Below are 20116 nucleotides of genomic sequence, written 5' to 3'. Positions count from 1 at the left end.
TGACAGTCAGCTGTCGCAGAGTTTCACCGTCAATCAAATGTATCAACAAAGAGGCTGAACTGCTGCTGCAGAGCAGCAGAAAACATTCAGCATTCTGATGATTTACAGTTTGATTCAGACGGATCATCTCCCTGTTTCCTGCAGCTGAAGTTTGAAGAAATGCATTTTGTTGTCTGTAAGACATTGTTAACCATGAAACATTTTTCAGGCTGTTAATCCACAGTATTCAGCCACGCCCCTAACTCCTCCTAACCTTCAGCGGACTGACTACTGACCAGCTCTCCGTCTCACGGGTCCAAAAAGCCTCTAATTCCTGGGTATTACCGCATATAAGAATATAGAGAACTTTTGTTTAAGCTGGGAGCGAGAAAGATTCGTCTAAGCTCTGACTACCTTCATCCAGACGTTATGACCCGCTTCAGTCCATGATTCAGACATCGGAGCAGCCCCGCCAGTGTCCGAGCTCATAAACCACGTCTGTTAACGGCAGCTCTTTCTCTGTTTATTAATGTGCACTTGTTACCGGCTTAGATAATTTTAGAGACTAGGAATAAGTCCCAGGGTCATTATTTATCTGAACTAAAGAACGTACGAAGCCACCATAATTTACTAGGAACCATTAACATTGATTTTACATTAATCAGAAGAATTAAATCTAGTTGACTCAAATAATTTAACTGTCCACAACGTCAAATTAGGCTTTAGTATTTTATTAGCAAGCTTTAGCAAGGGAAAAGACATACAGCTTATCAATAAAAATTAAGAAATTAATACTTTTAAGAATTATTAGAAATTACTCCTACTTTTAATCCTACACTGTATCTTAATCTTAATAGAGGCTTTGGGGGAGGCAGTTTTACTCGAACCCAGATGCAGAGACGATCTTGGCAGCAGGAACTTTAACGTCCATGGATGGAGTCCTGTCTTTGTCTTGGCAGGATCCTTTTGGAATAAATCCAAAGTTGAACTGGTGAGAATCCTCAACGAACTCAGTTCTTTATCCACATAAGATCTTTGTCTATTCCCCATGTCCACTGCAGCATCGTTGAAATCCTTTGGGTTGAGCGTGGGGCCGCAGTCGAATCAGAATCCCGGGTTGTGGGTAAACGGATCTTGTCCCTTTCTTGTGCAGCGAGCAGTCGTCCCGGGGTATCATCACGCAGCCCTCCGTTGATTCTGCATCTCCGTTTGCTCGACTCGAACGCTGCGGAACGAAGAACCTCGATTCTGCGTTTACATATATTTTTATACCGTATATTCTGCATGTCCGGTGCGTACTTTCCTTGACGTCAAGTGCCTTCAGTTAGCCTCAACCTTTCTTCCACTCAACTTTTAACCTTCTTTTTTAAAGATCAACAACTCAAAACACCTGGTGCAGATATAGTCTCAAAATCTCACTTCCTCTTTCTTCTATGCTTAAAATTCTTTCACCCCTGCAGTCTATATTTGTGACACAGTATCAAACACTTTTTACTCTTTACTCTTCAACCTCATACAGTAGTTAAAGAAATGATTATATGTATTTTACTCATCTTTAAAACATAATAAATTCATTTTGCATTTAAAAACAAAGATTACATGTTTTTCAATCAACATTAAGTCAGAATACAAGATTACTAGTAGCTCCAGGCTTTTGTGACCTGTTTTCTGTGTGTTCTGGAAAGATCTCAACTAGTTCCAGCCAGGTTTCACGACACCCCCTCCTTGAGATCGAACAGAGCAATTACAGAAAACACTAAGTTCAATGTCAAAATCACATTTATAACCTTTTAGTTTCTCTGATTTAGCGTTCATTTATAATTTTATAATAACCATCAGTGTTGTGTTCAAGACCACCTAACCCGAGACCAAGACAAGACCAAGACCAGAGTGTATCGAGACCGAGACAAGACCAAGACTTTTGGGGTCCGAGACCAAGTCAAGACCAAGACCGAGGGAAGTCGAGACCGAGTCAAGACCAAGACCAGCGGCCCGCGCTACATGACAATAAAATGTAAAATATGATCGAAATTGCTTCTCAAAATAATCTGAAAGATCCATATTACCATAAAACACCTAGATATTAAATACTTAATACATTTGACCAATATTAAATATTCCATTTATGTGCTAAAAAGTGTGATGGTCTCGTGCCATCCCTAAAAACATAACGCCCTGGGCATTTGCCCATATTGCTCATATAAGAAACCACCACTGTCTGCACCATTAAACACAGCAATTGAGGCAATGCCCTGATGGTAAATACGCTCAACTACGAACACTGACCAAGGAGCAACAAGCAAGAAGTAACCAAACAGAAGGCGCTCATCATGACTGTTTTCACTCTCTATCCCAGTACATGAAGCCAGGTAGTCTGACACCATGGCAGACATTACAGTTGCCACTTTGAACAAAAACAAAGAGCAATGTGCTTGCTCTGCGTGCTCTTTCGTTCTTGTGTTTTAGTTATTTGTTAATTTAAATATTAACGTACATAATAAAATAAAATAATGATGCAGTGTATACAGAGCATTACAAGAACAAAGAACGGGTGTTCTGTCAGATCAGCATACGTTGTCAGATAGTCGTACGCTTAGCTCAGATATGCATACGCTGTCATTACCATATGATTTTATTTAATCAGCAACATAGAATCATGACGTAAATCATTATTAACAGTTATTAACAGTTGTATGGCATCCAGCTGCAGCCAGACCTGCTTTAAACACACTTTGAAACCACGACAACGCATGTATATCCATCTAGTTATCACATTATGTCATATTATAAACAATTTAATTACTTATTTTCGTCATAACTTGTTGCGTATACTGACAACTCCACTGACGGTCGGACTTAATGCGCATGCGCTGGCATGGTACTCACTGCATGTATGCTATTCTGACAGCGTATGGCTATGTGATAGAACACCGGCTATATCTGTCAGACACGTCATTACCATAAGATTTCATTTAATCAACAACATAGAATCATGACGTAGATCGTCATACACTTTGTTATTAACAGTTGTATGGCATCCTGACTTAGCGGTTAAGTGAGTTTTACACGGGCATGTGTTGTAGCTGACTCCAGCTGCAGCCAGACCTGCTTTAAATACACTTTGAAACCATGACAACACATGTATATCTATATAGTTATCATTGAAAACAATTTAATGACTTATGTTCATCATAACTTGCTGCGTATGGTGAACTGACAACTCCTCTGACGGTCGGATTTCTTAATGCTTAATGCATGTTATGCTATCCTGACAGCGTATGGCTATCTGATAGAACAACGGCTCTCACTGAGTGACACTCCAGTCCTATCTAATAAGTAAAGAACCGTGGAGAAGAATCGACTGTTTCTGAATGTCACCTCACTATATTGCAGACTTTTGGACATAGCGTTGTCCCATATATGCGACAAGTCAGTCAACACCTCCGCACAATAATTCAGCGCAGTGAGTGATAACATTTTTCATCACAATGCTTATGTGTCTCTGTACAGCTAGCTTTGATAACATCACGTTAACGGAGCTTACCTTCTTTGAGCTACTTTTCTAAGTGACGAAAAAAGTTAGACGTTGTCCCCACCGTCTGTGAAAACGAAGCGCTGCTGAGTTAGCTGTGGCCATCGGATTTCTTACTATTTATGCAGCGCTATTATATTACTGACGATTAGACAAACATTTTCTGCCGCTGAGAGGAAACCACTGCGCATGTCCTGGAGTGCCGCGCACGAGTGAAAGGTGGGGAGGGGAGGAAGAGGGAGAGTAAAAGGTGGGGAGGGTGGGGGGAGTAACAGAAACATGTAGTTGCTTGGATTTTAATCGGTGTGTTTTGCATCCACTGAAAACAAAGATGTTAACAAATAAAGTGGACAGAATGCTGTATGTTTAGTGATATTTTCACAGTTGCGGTCTTGACTGGTCTTGAAATAAAATGCCGAGTCCTCAGAGCCCGAGACCGAGACAAGACCGAGACCAAATGCGGTCGAGTCCGAGACAAGACCGAGACCATCAAAAATTGGTCTTAAGACCGGTCTTAAGACCAAGACCAACTTCGAGTACCACAACACTGATAACCATTACGTGTTAGTTACTCTTATTATAATCATGAAGTGAGTTATTACATACATTTCTGAAAAGAAACCAAGAATAATTCATTATTCTAATTATTTGACACCATGTTACAGTTACTTCTTTCACCTTTAAGTACTTCCATAAGTATAAGAGTAAATATTCTTATAATCAAACCAACATCAACCACTGGTTAAACCAATATTAATTATTGGCTTAATAATAAGTTATCATTATTAATTCAAGTATTTTACTCTGGGTTTTATCCAATTACTCAAAATGTTTAGATTTTATTCCTTAAACCTTTAATGCTCAAAATGAGCAGTCTGAACTATTTTTAATCACTGCAGGCTGGAAACTTCCTCTTTTTCCAGGAAACATGCTCTTCCTGTTTCATAACTCTCTTTCTGTCTGATTAGGATTTTTTATGATAAATAGAAAAAAGTAGAATTAAAGCGAGACACAATAACAACACACACAACCAGATTAATTTTATTACCGTCTGACTCTATTGTTGGGTCTTGATGTCACCTGTGTAATCAGTTTTAAAGATAACTTTATTATTATTAAACTAAAATCTCCAGCATGGGGAAGTGGGCTGAGCTCGACTTTTCTCGACAAGGCATAACCTGAATATTTTCAATAAGTTAACTGTAATTATTATCTTTAGGTTTCCTTTAGTGACAATAACGTTTCCATAAACTAACATGTTTCTCTTTAAATATTTTTGCTTCTGAGGTGCCAACAGGAGGAGAAACTGCTGAGTCATCCTAGATCACTGATGGATCCAGGATTTGGTTTTATGATCAATTTAGTTCTTTAATTACTGAGATCTGTGATCACATTCCTGTCTGAAATAGAGTTTGAGTCTTTATTGAATCAATTATTATAGAAAAATGTCTCTTTTTTTCTGCTTATGTTGCATATTTGATCCTCTCATTTTTACAGATAACTGTGAATCAACTCATTAAACTACATTCTTGGAAAGCTGAGCTCAATTTCACAAGTCAATCCTGATTATTATCAAACCTGTATATACAGTAAATAATTTAAATAGATTATTATTAGCAGCACATTATGATCAAAATCAGTAGAAAAGCTGAGAGGCATCAATCTGTTACTGAACCATTTCTGAGACTTTGAGATTCACAACAAGCAGCAGCGGTGAAAGAGACGCATTTACTCCATCAACTCAACATTCACTCAGTTAAGAAATTAACATTTTGCCAGATGTTAAGAATTATAAGACAATTATTCATTAATTATTAAAGATAGAAGAAATGTTTCACATTAAATGAAGTCTTAAGGATGAATTCAGATCACCGTTTAGTCAAACACTGAGCATTTGGTTATAGGATGTTTAGTTCTTGTCTGAACTAAAATGGTGAAAATGTTTATAGCTATAAATGTATTGTATTCAGATTTTATGAGCAAAACCAACTATTGTAATAGTAATAGAGTATTTTCTTTTTCTAGGTAAGTAAAGCCATTAAAGCCACTTAGTTCACCTTGTGAAAAAGTGAAAGTGTGAACCTTACAGAGGGTTAATAACATTAAGGCCTTTCAGGAGGCGGTTCTGCTTTCTGTGGTTTAAATTCTGGTTTGTTTTCATTCCATTCATGTCCCAACATGCTGAATGAGGAAGAAGGAACTTCAGGAAGAGGAGGAAGAGGCACTCCTTGGTTCTTCCAGCACATAAAATGCATCAGGAACATTATGGAGAGAAAATCTTTGTGATTCTTGTGATCATAAAGTTTCTTTTCTTGTCTTTCTCCTCATCAGGTGAGTGTTTTCAGATGTACTTCCAGTTTTAGACGATTATGATCCTCAGTGAAGGATTAACATGTTTTCCAGACATTGTGGTGTCGGATAACTTCCTGCACGGAGCCAGGTGGGGAAGAGAGTCTATCTGGACCCTCATGTGTGCATTACATTTTATTTAAATGCAAACATCGTTTGTTGATGCAGAGATATTCTATTTATTTTAGCTGAGATTCTTTCTTTATTTTTAGAGATTTAGGGCAACTAAACTCACATTTAGCACCAACAGCAGATTTTATTCATGATCTGTTTCCCTTCAGTAAAACAATAAATCAGATTTTCCTTCTGGTTCTGTTCTTCATGTCTTACAGATCCAGAGGTGTCCTGTGTCTTCATGCAGAGCTGCACCCTCCCCTGTAGTTTAGACAATGGAGATGAATTAATCATCCACTGGTTTTATACAAAAGGAGACCTAAAGGTTCACTCCTTCTACCATAACCAAGACCAACTGGGAAACCAGAACCAGCGCTTTAGAAACAGAACCTCACTGTTCAAGGACCAGATTCCCAGAAATAACCTCTCACTGAAACTAACTGGAGTGAAGCTGCAGGATGAAGGCAGATATCAGTGTCTCAAGAGCTCCACCACTGGATTCAAGGAGTTATTTATCGACCTGAAAGTTGATGGTGGGTCAAACTGAATGTAACCAGCAGAATTAAATGTTTTCATTAATCTGTTTCTGTTTCTAATTAATCTAAATGTTATTTTCCTATTTGACCTGAATGACTATAAATAAACCTTTTGATCAGTTTCAGATTTACTGAGATGAATCTCTTTATAAGATGAAATGCTGAAGCTAACATGGAGATCCATCAACTTATGTTAAACACTGAAAAAAAACATTTTACCAAGTGTTTGTGTTAGAAGAGCTGAAATAAAACAAAACTGACTGAACGTAACTTTCCAGCAAGATAGGAGTCAATAAAAACTTTATATAGATTTTTATAGTCCTCGTTTCACAGGCAGATTATTTCACTTCTACCATGTAAAAACATCTTATAAGTTAAAAACCTGCCAGTTGAATTGAACTAAATATTAAAAAGTTATTGCCTTAAAATCAGCTCCTATTTCTGGCTGAAACTTTTCTTGTAAGTTAGTTTTGTCCTGAGATATTTGTACTAGAAATCAAACCAAAAATACTTTTGATTTTGTGTTTTGGCAGTGCAGCAGCATTATTTACTGACAGTATCTTCATCCATTGAGATGCAGAGAAAAATGCTGATGAGGTTGAACCAAATGTTTCTCCTGCAGCTCCAGTCTCTGACATCAGGATCCATCAGGATGGAAACAGGATCACCTGCAGCTCAGAGGGGATCTACCCTCCACCTGAACTCACCTGGTCCACTGAGCCTCCATCCAACACGGCTCTGAATGAAACAACCAGGATCCAGAAAACTGAAGATCAGCTTTACAACATCAGCAGCTCTCTGACGGGTCCAGATGGTCCAGATCTGATCTACAGCTGCAGCATCAGAACCAGGAGGAACCAGAGGAGAGCAACTTTGAGGAGATTATGTAAGTAGTTAATCTCTTTAGTAAAATTATTCCTTGTTAGGTTTAATTTTAGAGGAAGAATACTTTATAAAACTTTAACCGAATCCTTTCATCAGAACAAGCAGCAATGAGCTGCATTAAAACCTCTCTCTCTCTCTCTCTCTCTCTCTCTCTCTCTCTCTCTCTCTCTCTCTCTCTCTCTCTCTCTCTCTAAACTTTATTCTCCACCTGTCTGCTTCCCTGCAGCAGAGACCAGCGCCCCCTACAGGACAACAACCCTCCACTGCTCTGACTCCAACTCGTCTGCAGCCAGCCTGGTCTGGAGGTTCAACGATCAGATCATCCTGAGTCAGACGGAGCCCAGCGTCTCCCCCAGAGTCTCAGAGGCCTGGAGGAAACATGTGAAGGTCGAGTCAAGGTCAGGAAGCCTCACCTTACAGGAAATGACATCACAGCAGGAGGGGGTCTACACCTGCGAACTCAGTAACCAAGATGAGACGATTATTACAAAGACCTCTGTGAGGATAAACCAAGGTGAGGTCAAAGGTCATGGCCATCTGAACTACAGTTAGGAAACGACAAATATCAGATTTTTAATTTAAAAATATTAATTCAGAAAACTTTCCTGTTCTGTATTTCAGTTGATCCAGTCGTTCATAACGGTATCATCATCGCTGTGGTTGGTGTTGTTGTTCTTTTGGCCATTGCAGTAATAATCTTACGGAAGAAATGCCGTAGAAATGGTAAAATAACTGATTGATTGATTTCTGTATTTCAATAATCTGATTCTCACTAATATTATTTTCATCTCCACAGCAGGAGGAGCTCAAGCTGCACAGTGAGTAAAGATTTTACACATTTATGACCAGATGATGGACAGTTAACAGGTTAAAACTCATCTTAAGTTAAATGGGATCAAGATGAATTTTTGGAAACCTGGTATTAATCAGAGAATAATTTTAATATTTTGATCTTAAATTTCAGACATTGAACTTCAGATTCCTGAAAGTTCACATGAAGCTGCAGCTGAATGACGACTCTGCTGCCTGGATTTCAATAAGTGATGTTTTGGTCAAAATAGGACAATTTTTACCAAATTAATTATCACTGCTCTTTGGCTCTAATAAGGAGGAAAGGAGGAAGCAACAGTGGATTGTTCACAATAAAAATACAGATTTAATGTTTTAGGACAGAACTATCCTGCCGTGTCCTGTCAGAGGAATGATCTGCACAGTGGAGCAGTGGGTAGAAATGTTGCCTCACAGCAGGAAGGTTCTGGGTTTGAGTCCTGAGTCTTTCTGCAGATTCTTCCTGGGCACCGTTGGGTTTTTCCTGGATACTCTAGTTTCCTCCCACTGCCCAGAAACATGAGGTGCTGTGTGTGTGTGTGTGTGTGTGTGTGTGTGTGTGGTTGCCCTGGACTGTGATGAACTGCTGACCTAAAACAAAGGTTTTCTTTATACCACATCAGTATTAAACCAGTTTGGTTTGAAAAGAAAAACTAAACATGTTTTATATTTTAAAAACATTTAAACATTTCAACATTATGAGTAAAAAAAAACTTGGCAGCATGTTTACAAAGTTACATTAAATTCACTGATTCAATTTATACCCAAAACCACAATCTTTCTAAAATCTAGTTGAAGTTTATATAATTGTTGAATTATTTTCTTTTCCTGAAATGTTGTGATTATTTTCTCACTAATGTGTTTTTAATATCGAGCTGTTTTGTCCTGACTGAAGATTTGATGAATGTAGGCCTTAATTTGGAACAAATGATCGACTCCTGAAATACAAATGGTACAAATATTTTTCTGTCATTATTCTGTGCATGTAATTTCATACGTGGCTTTAAATAAAGTTTATTTTTCTTCATCTCTGCTGCTTTATTCATTGCAGTAAAAATCAAACTTTCAGTTTCAGTTTCCAGCACAATTTAACGCAGATAAATGTTTTAAATCATTTTCCTTTTTCAAATAAATTTTAAAACATTTTGTCTTTTATCATCAACACATTTCTACTGCAGGTCAGTTATTAACTCACCAACCAAAGAGACCAAACTTCATGTCAGGACCAGTTTGAAGCAGAAAATAAAGTTTCAGGATTTTCACTTTCATCCAAACAGATCATCTTATTTACGCTGCAGGACGTTTTTCTACCGCCTGCAGGCGACAAACCAGGCATGATGTTCAAACAGGAACTGAACCAGGAGGAACCAGATGAAGAAAAGTGAAGAACTGGTTTCATATCTGATTTTACTGTGAAGATCCGTTTGTTCATCAGATCAACATGTTGGAGCTGGAAATTCAGCAGAAGTTTTGTTTTGATTCTGATTATTGTTTTTCTCACTAAAAGCAAACTTCCTCAGCTGCACACTGAAAAAATGACTTCTTGGTTCTGTAAATATTACCTTCAGTTATTGTTTAAATTTTACAACTAATTATTTTGTTATCTTTATTTTAAAATGACACATTATATTTATTGTGTTACTTTGAATGAGTTTGTCATTTTATAAATTTAATCTGTCACACCAAGTATTCTGAACTATTTTAATACATTTCTAATTTAATAAATGCATAAAATGTGATTAGGCAGCAGGAGGGAACCTGATGCAACAGGTTTATGTCCAATAACATTTTATTTGCAAAGTAAGAGAACATTTTGTGTGAATGTGTAAGTAAAATTAAAAAACATCTTACTGAGTAAAATTAATTCAGACTTTTCAAGTGAAAATTATAAAACATTTCTGAGTGCAAAGTAAATGTCACTCCAGATTAACTGGAGCAGTTATTTATGTTTGATGTTCATCTTAAAGAATCATTCATTCAATAGTCTGATGGCTAAAAAAATGAATCAAAATTTAAGATTTATTTTCTAAAATCATTGCATTTAGTTTTTAGTTTCGGCTAATAAAAATAAATCTGTTTTAAAATGTAACGGATCAAACAGTTTCTGAGCTGAGCTGCTGTTTCTGTTTGCAGAGCGACGAGGAAACAAACGTCACAGCAGATGATTGTTGACTCAACTCAGTTTGTCCTCTATGGCTTCCCATAAGGAAAACTTATACGCAAACATGTCATATATTTGATATTGATCAGGAAAAACCAGTCAGTCCTCAGAGACAAACTGTCTCTTCCCGTTGAATCTGGTTCATTTGTTCCAATCAGGTCTTTGATGACATGAAGCAGGAAAATGTTGAGCTGCTCTGGATTTCTGCTGAATCTGCTGTTTCTGTGGCTGAAGGCCGTTTGGTCTGCAGGTCAGTAAACGATTCACTGATGGAGAAATATGACGCAGGTTTCTAGAAGAGCTCACCAACCTGTAATTCATCATTATGAGATCTTAGCTGACAATATCTTTGTTTTTAGTTAAATGTCTAGATGAGTTTTCTGATATAAACTGAACTTAACCTGAATTTGTGACACAAACAGGAACAATAGACCTGATTTTACATTGTTTTACTGTTCAATAATCTGACCCTGTCTAAGTTACTGATAGGGCCAATAATTACAAATCTACATTACAGCCAGTAACAAAAACAGCAAAATCAATAATCGATAAGTTCATTTGTAAAATCCAAGTTATTCAAATTAATTTTCATAGTAAAACTACAGACAGCTCTAATTCTTTAGTCAGAAATAAACAATTACCAGAAAATATTCAAGAATTGTTTAATATTAAGGATAATTTTTATCTGTCAAGAATTAAATCAGTTTAAAATATTTAAATTCAGAGTTAAAGCTTCTGTGTATCAGTAAAGATGTGAATAATTTCATATTTAACATAAACTGTTTATCATATGAACATATTCTTATTGCTGAATATAATATATAATAATATTAGTAAATTATTGTTGGTGTTTTTTATTGATGCTAGTTTGTTTGTTTGGTGAAATTTAAACAAATAATAATTGTTCATCCATGTAACTAAAATTAAATAGATAATATAAAATATGGATTTAGTTGTTTTATGTCTGAATTATACATGTAATAAATGTGATATTATTTAGGTGGTTAAAGGGTTGAAGCATTGATAAGTTTATTCTTCCACACAGAAATGAATTTATAAAAATAAACATTTTGATGTTGTTTTGTTATGTAATATTTTATGAACATATTCAAAACAAACATTTGACTCATTGCTGTCAGATCATGTTTAGTTTTTATCAGTATGTTTATGTAACTGAAATAATTAACATTTAGTTAAAATCTTATTTATTTTCTGCAGCTCTGCTTCTCTCTAAATATAATATCTTCCACTGGTCTCCAAACCTTTTGTACATGAACCAAAATATTCAACTCAGAATTAGTTATTAAATATTTTTATAAAATAAATTACCTGCTTAACAATAAACAAAGCATTTATTTTTTAAAATAAAGATTTATTTTGTGTTAGCAGGACAGGTTTGTGTCTTTCTTAAATCTATGCAGTTGGGGCCAAATAAAATTATAATCATTTAATCTCCTGATAATATCATGAAGAGATAAAAAGATCATTTTATTAATATGTTTATTATAATAACAGCCCTTTGATCTTAAAAGGCTTCAAAACTTTAGACTATATTTGGTAACTACATATGAAACAACAGGTTATTCTGTATGTTTAATCACTAGAATACGAATAAATAATGATCAGTTATTGAGTAAATATGATCATTTATCTGTTTCAGACGGTTATTGTTTCAGAACCTCCTCGGTTCGTCTCCGGATGTTTGATTGGTCCGTTTTTATCCAGAACAGATGAAATATTATCCTGAAGTCAGACATGCAACTGTCTGACATTATTGATTATTGTTTAATCAATAAGAAAAGAGTCAACACATTAAGATGAAGCTGAGGATCTATTTAACATTTATTTAGTGGTTTGGATTCAAAAATCTCCAATCCTTCCTAAACTTAGAAGGTAAAACGAACAGGTTCCTTTCTCTCCCTTCCTGAAACGAACAGGTTCCTTTCTCTCCCTTCCTGGAACGAACAGGTTCCTTTCTCTCCCTTCCTGGAACGAACAGGTTCCTTTCTCTCCCTTCCTGGAACGAACAGGTTCCTTTCAGGTGTTCAAAGATTCTCTTCTCAGAACTTCCTGACACTTTACTTTGTTTGACTTTCTCAGAAGCGTACCGGATTCCTTCTGCATCTTATTTTCTGAAAGATTATTTTGCCACTTCCAAGAACTGGACATTTGGAAACGTGAAACATTTCATTTCATTGTCAAGCTTCCATTTTTCCCTCAAAGTCACAGGAACTACAAGTTACCTTTCTTTCTGGAACTCACCTCTAAAGTAACATTTCAGAACTTAAACATTATTTTAATAAATTTACTGAACACCTGAATTCATATTTTCACACAGAAATGTTGAGATTAAACTCCAGTTCAGGTCCAAATTAAAAGCTAACCAGGTTAGCATCCTGGGAAAGTCCCAGTTTGACTTCCTGACAGTTAAATGACGACACACAGTCAGATCAAACTCATTCCTGTAGGACGTTTTAAAACAACCACAGCTGAAAAAGATTTGATCCAAGTTACGTAGTTTAAAGGTGTTTTTACCAAATATCATAAAAATGTCTGTGAACTTTGAAAAACATTAAAATATACATAAAATATATACCTTCTTGTTCTGTACATAGAAATGATTTAGGTGACCTTAACTGACCTACATCAGGAACATTTTAGTCTGATTTAAGTTTTTTATAGATGATAAAAATAAATGTATGAAACACTAATTTATAGTTTCTTACATTTGTTCACTTTTTCATATTTTTATTCAAAATTCTTTACTATTATCTTTGTCAATAAATTATTTTCATGCTTTATATTTAATATTTTTATTTAATTATTGTTATTAACATAATAAGATCTGATGTATCTAATATTTAATGTTGCTGATTCAGCATGTTTTTGCTCTTCAGCAGTTCTGCAAACATTTAACTTCAAAAACTCAAAAGTATTTTTCTGGTTTAAATATCTTGAGCACTAGAAATAAAACTAAAACATCTGTGCAGTGGAACTGGTAGTTTTTCATCAACATTAAGGTTTTATTTATTCGTGTTTGTTTCTTTAAATGTTAGTTTTGTCGTATTTTAAGTGAACCAAGATATTTATACTAGAAACTAGACCAAGTGCTTGTTAAGACTTTGTGTTTTTGCAGTGTAGATCATGTTTTCTTTGTATTTAAGTGTTTGACATGTTCTAATGTGTTTTTCTATCATTTATTTGTTTTATTTAGTTGTAGAGTTTAGTTTCACGTCTCCATGTTGTGTTTCAGACGTCGATGTTTCCTGTGTCTACATGGAGAGCTGCGTCCTGCCATGTCACTTCCACAGCAGCAGAGAGATCCACATCCACTGGGTTCAGCTGAAGGCCCGGCCGGTTCTGGTCCGCTCATTTCACAGCAATCAGAGTCAGCAGGACCAGCAGGTCCAGGACCAGCAGGGTCAGCAGGACCAGACGGGTCAGCAGGACCAGCCGGGTCAGCCGGGTCAGCAGGACCAACCAGGTCAGCAGGACCAGCCGGGTCAGCAGGACCAGCAGGGTCAGCCGGGTCAGCAGGACCAACCGGGTCAGCAGGACCAGCCGGGTCAGCAGGACCAGCAGGGTCAGCAGGACCAGGACCAGCAGGGTCAGCAGGACCAGGACCAGGACCAGCGCTTCAGAGGCAGAGCGTCTCTCTTCTGGGATCAGATCTCCAGAGGAAACGCCTCTCTGCTGCTGAGAGGGGTCAAAGTTCAGGACGAGGGGCGATATGAGTGCTTCACCAGCAGCTCTGCTGCTAACAGTCACTCATTCATCAACCTGATGGTGGACGGTAGGAGAAACGCTCACTGCTGCAGAAAACATTCACAGTTCCTCACTTTTCTCTTTCCTTTTTTCTCGCAGCTCCGGTCACTGAACTGAAAATCGAAGCGACGGGGAACAGGATGAGCTGCAGCTCAGAGGGGATCTACCCCAGTCCGGAGCACAGCTGGTCCTTCAGGGCTTCGTCCAACACCAGCGTCCAGAGCGCCATCGGAGTGAGCCGCACCGCAGAGCAGCGCTACGACATCAACAGCTCCCTGACGCTGTCGGAGGGCGTTTCCTTCCTGACCTTCAGCTGCAGCTTCAGCACCAGGAGGAGCAGCAGGAAGGTCACCGTCTTCACACCAGGTCATCTGACTGCAAATCGCCAAATATTAGCAAGAATTTATGTCTGAGTGCCAACATCTCAGCACACCTGAAATAAGGCAAAATATTAATTATAAGTATCTTTTCAACAAGATATAGCAACTTGTTTATGTAAATAATTCCTTAGTTCCACTTACAGATTGTTTTACCTATAACTCTGAGAAAATATATTGTCATAAGTGTGGAACAATTACTTTTTAATCAATATTAAGGAAAACAAAACTAACTTACAAGCAACTTTACAGCAAAATATAGGAGCTTATTTCAGGTCAATAATTCCTTAATATTGATTGAGAAAAGCTCCATTTCCACTGGCAGATTCTTTCATTTACATGAAGACATCTTTCTTTTATTTGCACTAAAACTAGATAAAAATACATCGACATATTTTGTGTTTTTACAGTATAAATTTGCACACCTAATTTTTCAAGGTGCGTTCATGTGTTGCGTCCTGGTTTTAGTTTCTGTCAGCGTGCCGGAAGCGGAAGTGACCATCAACTGCTCGGCCTGGAACCTGACCGTGACGCGGCTCGTTTGGAGGTTCAACGGCAGCCGGATCGTCCTGAGCAGGAACCGGACGGACGGCGGCCACAGCGTGACGGAGGCCTGGAGGAAACACGTGAAGGCCGTGACGGCGTCGGGCGGCCTGACGCTGCGGGGTCTGACGGCCCAGCAGGAGGGGCTGTACAGCTGCGAGATGAGCAACGAGGAGGAGGCGGTGATCAGCGGCACGATGCTGAGCATGCAGAAACACCCGGGTGGGTACGAACCCAACCTGGCAACACAACCTGGCAACCCAGGAAACACGGAATCACTTTAAAAACGGCGAATAAAACAAACTGAGCGATTAATGAGGGTCACTGTGAACACAACAGGTCACACAGGCTCAGATGTTTACATACACCACCACTAATATTACAATGCTTCAAAAACCTTCAAATTGAATAAATTTAAATTTATTAAATTCAGTTAAGTGACGTTAACTCAAATCCAAATGAACTGAAGCAAATGTAACTGGAATAATTAAATCGACTTGAACTGAATTAAATTAAATTACACTGAATTGAATTAAAATAAATTGAGTTCAGTTAATTGAGTTTAACTGAATTAAATTAAATTGAATTAAATTAAACTGAATAAATCAAATCGAATAGTTTGTCAGGATTTATGCTGAAAATCCTTCAAATTTGGCCAAAATTCAAACTTTTCATCTGCAGTAACTCAACAGGAAATAAAACAACAGCATCAGATAATATGAATATAATTTACAAACAGCAATTAAAACATAAATATAACCATCAGACTGACTGAGGACAATAATCAAACTGAATAATAAACAAAGGAGAAAAATGCTAAAAATACCAACATATAGTAAAAATATTCAAGCATATAATTAAATGTTCAGATGAGAAAATGTGAATGTTTCATATTTATGATGCAGATAAAAAATATTTACTGCTATGGTGTCAATCCAATTACATATTCGTCATAGTAATGATGAGGGTATGTAAACTTCTGACCACAAACGGTTCTTCTGTGACAGAGTGTCTTCAGTCAGAGGTCTCCTCCAAACCGCTGTAATATTGACTGCTACAGTCTTTAGAAGCTTGTCTTCAGAGCTAAAGCTTTTACTTTGAAAGGGTTGTTGTTGGTTTAGTTGCAGGTTCTTCCTGGGTTCCTGCTGCTGTCGGCGCTGCTGTGGCTTCACTCACAGGAACATCTGCCTTCCTGCTGCTGCGCTTCCTCAAATCACAAAGGTCATTTCACTCATCATGACATAACATGAAAAAATTACTTTTTAACATTCATTGTACTTATTCTAATCATTAGAAATGTTAGACAGAAATGTGGGAATATGTAAGAATCGTTTAAAGTTAGACGTTTTGCTGTCTCCCATTCTTCGCCTCTCCAGGACAGTTTAGGAAGCAGCAGCAGCGACGTCCTGACGTTCCTGCTGCTCCTCTGAGGAGGAAAACATTTTATCTCCCAACCGGGAGGTAAAACCCATCGGCCGGTGGAGCAAACAGAAAAACTCCAACCTCAGCACCAAAACCAGACGGAGAACAAAGATCTCTGGGATTTTAATCTTCATGTGAAAAACTGCTGGAAACGTGACGATAGACTGACTGATCGTCCTTCTGTCTGCTCCAAACTCATCGGTTCCCTGTAGATTTAAGTTTTTATTGTCTGTTTCTGTAAATAAACTTTTGGATAAAACAAACCTGGGAATCACATGACCTGAGCTCTGTTTTTACAAAAGATGTCAAACAAACTGGAACATTTAGAGTTGATTCAGAGGAGCCTGTTCAGCCAAACCCTGATTTAATTCATATAAACTGATCATTTTAAAAGAGAAGGTTGTTTTAAACGTTGAAAAAATCTGAGAGAAGAAAAGAAGAAAATCTTACAGTCATTTTTGTCGAGTTTCTGGTGAAAACATTGTTTAACACATAAAACCACAGAATAACTTTTATTGTCATTGTGCACAAAATAAAGCGCAACCCAATTTAAAAGTAGCAACTCCCAAAGACGTGTCAAACAACTGAATAAAATAATATTCAGTTTTATATCTCAAATATAAAAAATACAGTAGAAACACAGAGAAACAACTGGGATGATAAGGAAAAATAAATCAGGTTTTAAACAAATTATCTGTGTTCAGGATGACAACAGCTGGGAGAAACTTTTTATATATATTTATAGATACTTAAATAAAACAACACAAACTTATTAGTAACTTGAATAAAATATAGGAGCTTGTATTATGTCAGTAATGAAAAAGTATTTGTTACAAGTGAAATAATCTGCCAGGATATACAATATAGACTTTTCCATCAATATTAAGGAATATCAAGTCAATCTGGGTGAAAAGTTACTTCTAAGTTATTTTGGTTTTTATTGAGATATTTGAACTAAAAACTGGACCAAAATATTTGGTAACATTTTGTGTTTTTTCAGTGTAAAATTGAGTAAAAATAAAACCTCCCTCAGTTCGTTCGAGTTCGGTAGATTCACTTTGGGTTCCTGCCGGTTTGGTTCCGGTCCCGGAAGCTTCGCCTCCACGCCGCCGCCTCTCCGTTCATGGCAAAGCGGCGCCACGTCTGCAGCGTCTTCCCGGACCAGACCCAGAATCCAGACCCGATCCCCACCGTGAAGGTCGTCAGGTACTTGATCATGAAGACCGTGAAGTTCGGCGAGGCCGGCGGTGAGTTTCGGGTCGGACATGGAGTAGCGAAGTGTTTGCAGGTCTGCATCCGCCAGGTGGCGTCCCACTGCGGCCGGAACGCCTGTTCATACAGCAGGCAGGCGATGGCGGTGGCTTTGGAGGCCGTGTAGACCGAGCCGAAGACGCCGATCCGCACCATCAGCCTCTCCAGCTTCTCCGTCTCGGTGCCGTTGTGCTTCATGATGGACCGAACCCGGAGCAGCGACACGAAGCCGGCCAGCAGGAAGGAGGCGCCGATGAGGAGCGAGACGGAGAGCGGAGCCAGGATGAAGCCCTGCAGGCCCTCCAGGCTGTGGACTCCCACGGAGCAGACGCCGCTGAGCAGGTCGCCCTCCACCCGGCCCACCGCCAGCACCAGGACGGTCTTCAGCGCCGGAACCACCCAGGCTGCCAGGTGGAAGTACTGAGAGCCGGCCTGGATGGCCTCATGGCCCCACTTCATCCCGGCGGACAGGAACCAGCTGAGGCCCAGGACGACCCACCACATGGAGCCGGACATGCTGAAGAAGTAGAGGACGACGAACAGGACAGTGCAGACGTCCTTCTCCGTCCCTTGGACCACCAGCCGGTACCCCTCCTTCCTGAACCGGGCCACACACACCGCCTTGTCCTCCAGCAGGAAGGCGGCGCTGTAGGCCAGCCCCACCATGAAGGAGCAGCCAGACAGGAAGATGATGGGTCGCTCCGGGTAGACGAACCTCCTTCTGTCCAGTAAATACGTCAGGATGGTGAAGAGCGTGCTGACGCAGCACAAAATGGACCAGAACCCGACCCAGACCCGGCTGAACTTTAGTTCCTCCTGGCTGAAGTGCATCAGTCCGCCGGGTTTGTCGGACTCGCAGGGGGCGCCGCAGTCTTCCTCCCCCAGGAAGCGGTAGCTGAGGCGGGACGGAACCTGGAGCTGCGGGGGGCAGGAGAACCGCTGGTCGCTCCAGAGGAACGGAGTCCGGGCGGTCGGGTTCGGCTCGGCCGGACCTGCAGAATCGCTCCTGTTCTGACCCACGCAGATCTCTCCGGCTCCGTGGGGCGGGAAGTTCTGGCAGCGCAGCCGGTCCGGCCACTGGAAACCGAACTTGTTCATGAGCTCCTCGCAGCCGTTCCGGGCCTGTTCGCACAGAGACCTGCAGGGCGGGATGGCCCGGTCCAACACCGTGCAGACCGGCGCGTACATGGTGCACAGGAAGAACCGCAGCTCCGCCGAGCACTGGACCTGGACCAGAGGGTAGAACTGGTGGACCTCCAGCCCCGCGTCCTCCTGGTTGCTGTGACCCAGCAGGTTGGGCATGATGGTCCGGTTGTAGGCGATGTCGGTGCAGAGCGGGATGGAGATGGGCTGGCAGAATCCGGGCTCCAGAACCGAATTCCCGTCTTCATGCTGAGCCGATCCGGGCGGGATGAGGAGAATCAGGCAGAAGGTGGACCTCCAGAACCAGCTGCAGGTTCTCATCACAGGTGTGTATTAATGTTCAGAGATGAGAAGAGAAGGAGAGACTTTCAGAGACCTGCAGCCGGTTTCCCTGGTTTCATCCTGAATTCAAACATCCAGATTTCAGCTGCCGCTTCTTCCACTCAGCAGGGGGTCCGGTGCCGCTCCATCCTCCAATCAGAAACTGTCTCTTCTCTGATTGGTCCATGCAGACATGGAGGTGAGGCGTTTCAGGTTTTTCCTGCAGAAAAATCCTGAACTTGTTTCCACACAAAGTTACTGGAATCATGTCCAGTTCTATGAATTATTTTGAGACAGCAGCTGTCACTGAGAGAAAAAATGATCTAATATTAGTTTTATTTCACTACTAATGATTTTATGTAATTTATTTATAAATATTTGGAAAACATTGTGTTTTGCAAATAAACCCATTTTTTTTTCTTAATATTAATTATCAGGTGTCCAAACCAGTTGAGAAGAATAATTTCTCAAAATATTAACAAAAGATGAACTAACCTTTTTTTTTGTAAAATAAAAGTAATTTAATATAAATATATATAAACTGTAGAAGTTTATCCATAATAAACTGGATAAACTTCAGTTTATTGTGGATAATAAACTGTGATTTGATGGAGAAAAAAATAACTGTTTCAAAAAAAGACAATAATAAACTGTTTGCTATCATATAAACAATAACAGCCAACAATAATTTAAAAGAAAATAGCACAAAAAAAGAGAAAATAAATCCCTTTTCCAGACGTTGATCTGAAATAAAATCTAATGTTTTCACACCGGAATTAAACCATAAATAAAAGATAAACTCCTTTTTGGTTCAGTTTTTAAATAATCTTTTTTTATTAAAATTAAAATTCCTCTGTTTTTATTTGACTGTAGAAAATATGAGCATTTTTCTGTTCAGAAATAAATTATT

General features: G+C 39.0%; 3 protein-coding genes across 3 annotated transcripts; 2 read left to right on the top strand and 1 right to left on the bottom strand.

Moving 5' to 3' along the window:
* The first annotated feature begins 5724 nt into the window (after window positions 1-5724).
* Window positions 5725-9250, top strand: LOC148155231 (uncharacterized). The gene is made up of 7 exons (XM_088013133.1): window positions 5725-5842; window positions 6193-6507; window positions 7133-7396; window positions 7622-7909; window positions 8017-8118; window positions 8192-8213; window positions 8360-9250. The coding sequence occupies exons 1-7, from the start codon at window positions 5761-5763 to the stop codon at window positions 8364-8366; spliced, it is 1080 nt and encodes a 359-aa protein (XP_087869259.1). The 5' UTR covers window positions 5725-5760; the 3' UTR covers window positions 8367-9250.
* Window positions 9251-10418: 1168 nt separating this feature from the next.
* Window positions 10419-16754, top strand: LOC148155230 (CD276 antigen-like). The gene is made up of 6 exons (XM_088013019.1): window positions 10419-10634; window positions 13638-14177; window positions 14249-14515; window positions 14995-15291; window positions 16191-16290; window positions 16446-16754. The coding sequence occupies exons 1-6, from the start codon at window positions 10568-10570 to the stop codon at window positions 16453-16455; spliced, it is 1281 nt and encodes a 426-aa protein (XP_087869145.1). The 5' UTR covers window positions 10419-10567; the 3' UTR covers window positions 16456-16754.
* A 456-nt stretch (window positions 16755-17210) lies between these two features.
* Window positions 17211-19467, bottom strand: LOC106907897 (frizzled-7-A-like). Its single transcript, XM_014973798.2, has one exon. The coding sequence runs from the start codon at window positions 19204-19206 to the stop codon at window positions 17545-17547; it is 1662 nt and encodes a 553-aa protein (XP_014829284.2). The 5' UTR covers window positions 19207-19467; the 3' UTR covers window positions 17211-17544.
* Window positions 19468-20116: the final 649 nt, after the last annotated feature.

This window comes from Poecilia mexicana, unplaced genomic scaffold (genome assembly GCF_051168715.1).
Source record: "Poecilia mexicana isolate PSO_F unplaced genomic scaffold, ASM5116871v1 scaffold_15, whole genome shotgun sequence".
Taxonomy (NCBI): Eukaryota; Metazoa; Chordata; class Actinopteri; order Cyprinodontiformes; family Poeciliidae; genus Poecilia; species Poecilia mexicana.
Note: the sequence above shows the minus strand (reverse complement) of the source record. Positions and strands in the feature narration are given on the sequence as shown.

Coding starts and splice junctions, on each gene's coding strand:
- LOC148155231 (XM_088013133.1), top strand. CDS start 5,761: ATGCATCAGGAACATTATGGAGAGAAAATCTTTGTGATTCTTGTGATC. Junction 5,843..6,192: donor CTTGTCTTTCTCCTCATCAG/GTGAGTGTTTTC, acceptor CATGTCTTACAG/ATCCAGAGGTGTCCTGTGTC. Junction 7,397..7,621: donor AGCAACTTTGAGGAGATTAT/GTAAGTAGTTAA, acceptor GCTTCCCTGCAG/CAGAGACCAGCGCCCCCTAC.
- LOC148155230 (XM_088013019.1), top strand. CDS start 10,568: ATGTTGAGCTGCTCTGGATTTCTGCTGAATCTGCTGTTTCTGTGGCTG. Junction 10,635..13,637: donor GAAGGCCGTTTGGTCTGCAG/GTCAGTAAACGA, acceptor GTTGTGTTTCAG/ACGTCGATGTTTCCTGTGTC. Junction 14,178..14,248: donor CATCAACCTGATGGTGGACG/GTAGGAGAAACG, acceptor TTTTTCTCGCAG/CTCCGGTCACTGAACTGAAA.
- LOC106907897 (XM_014973798.2), bottom strand. CDS start 19,206: ATGAGAACCTGCAGCTGGTTCTGGAGGTCCACCTTCTGCCTGATTCTC.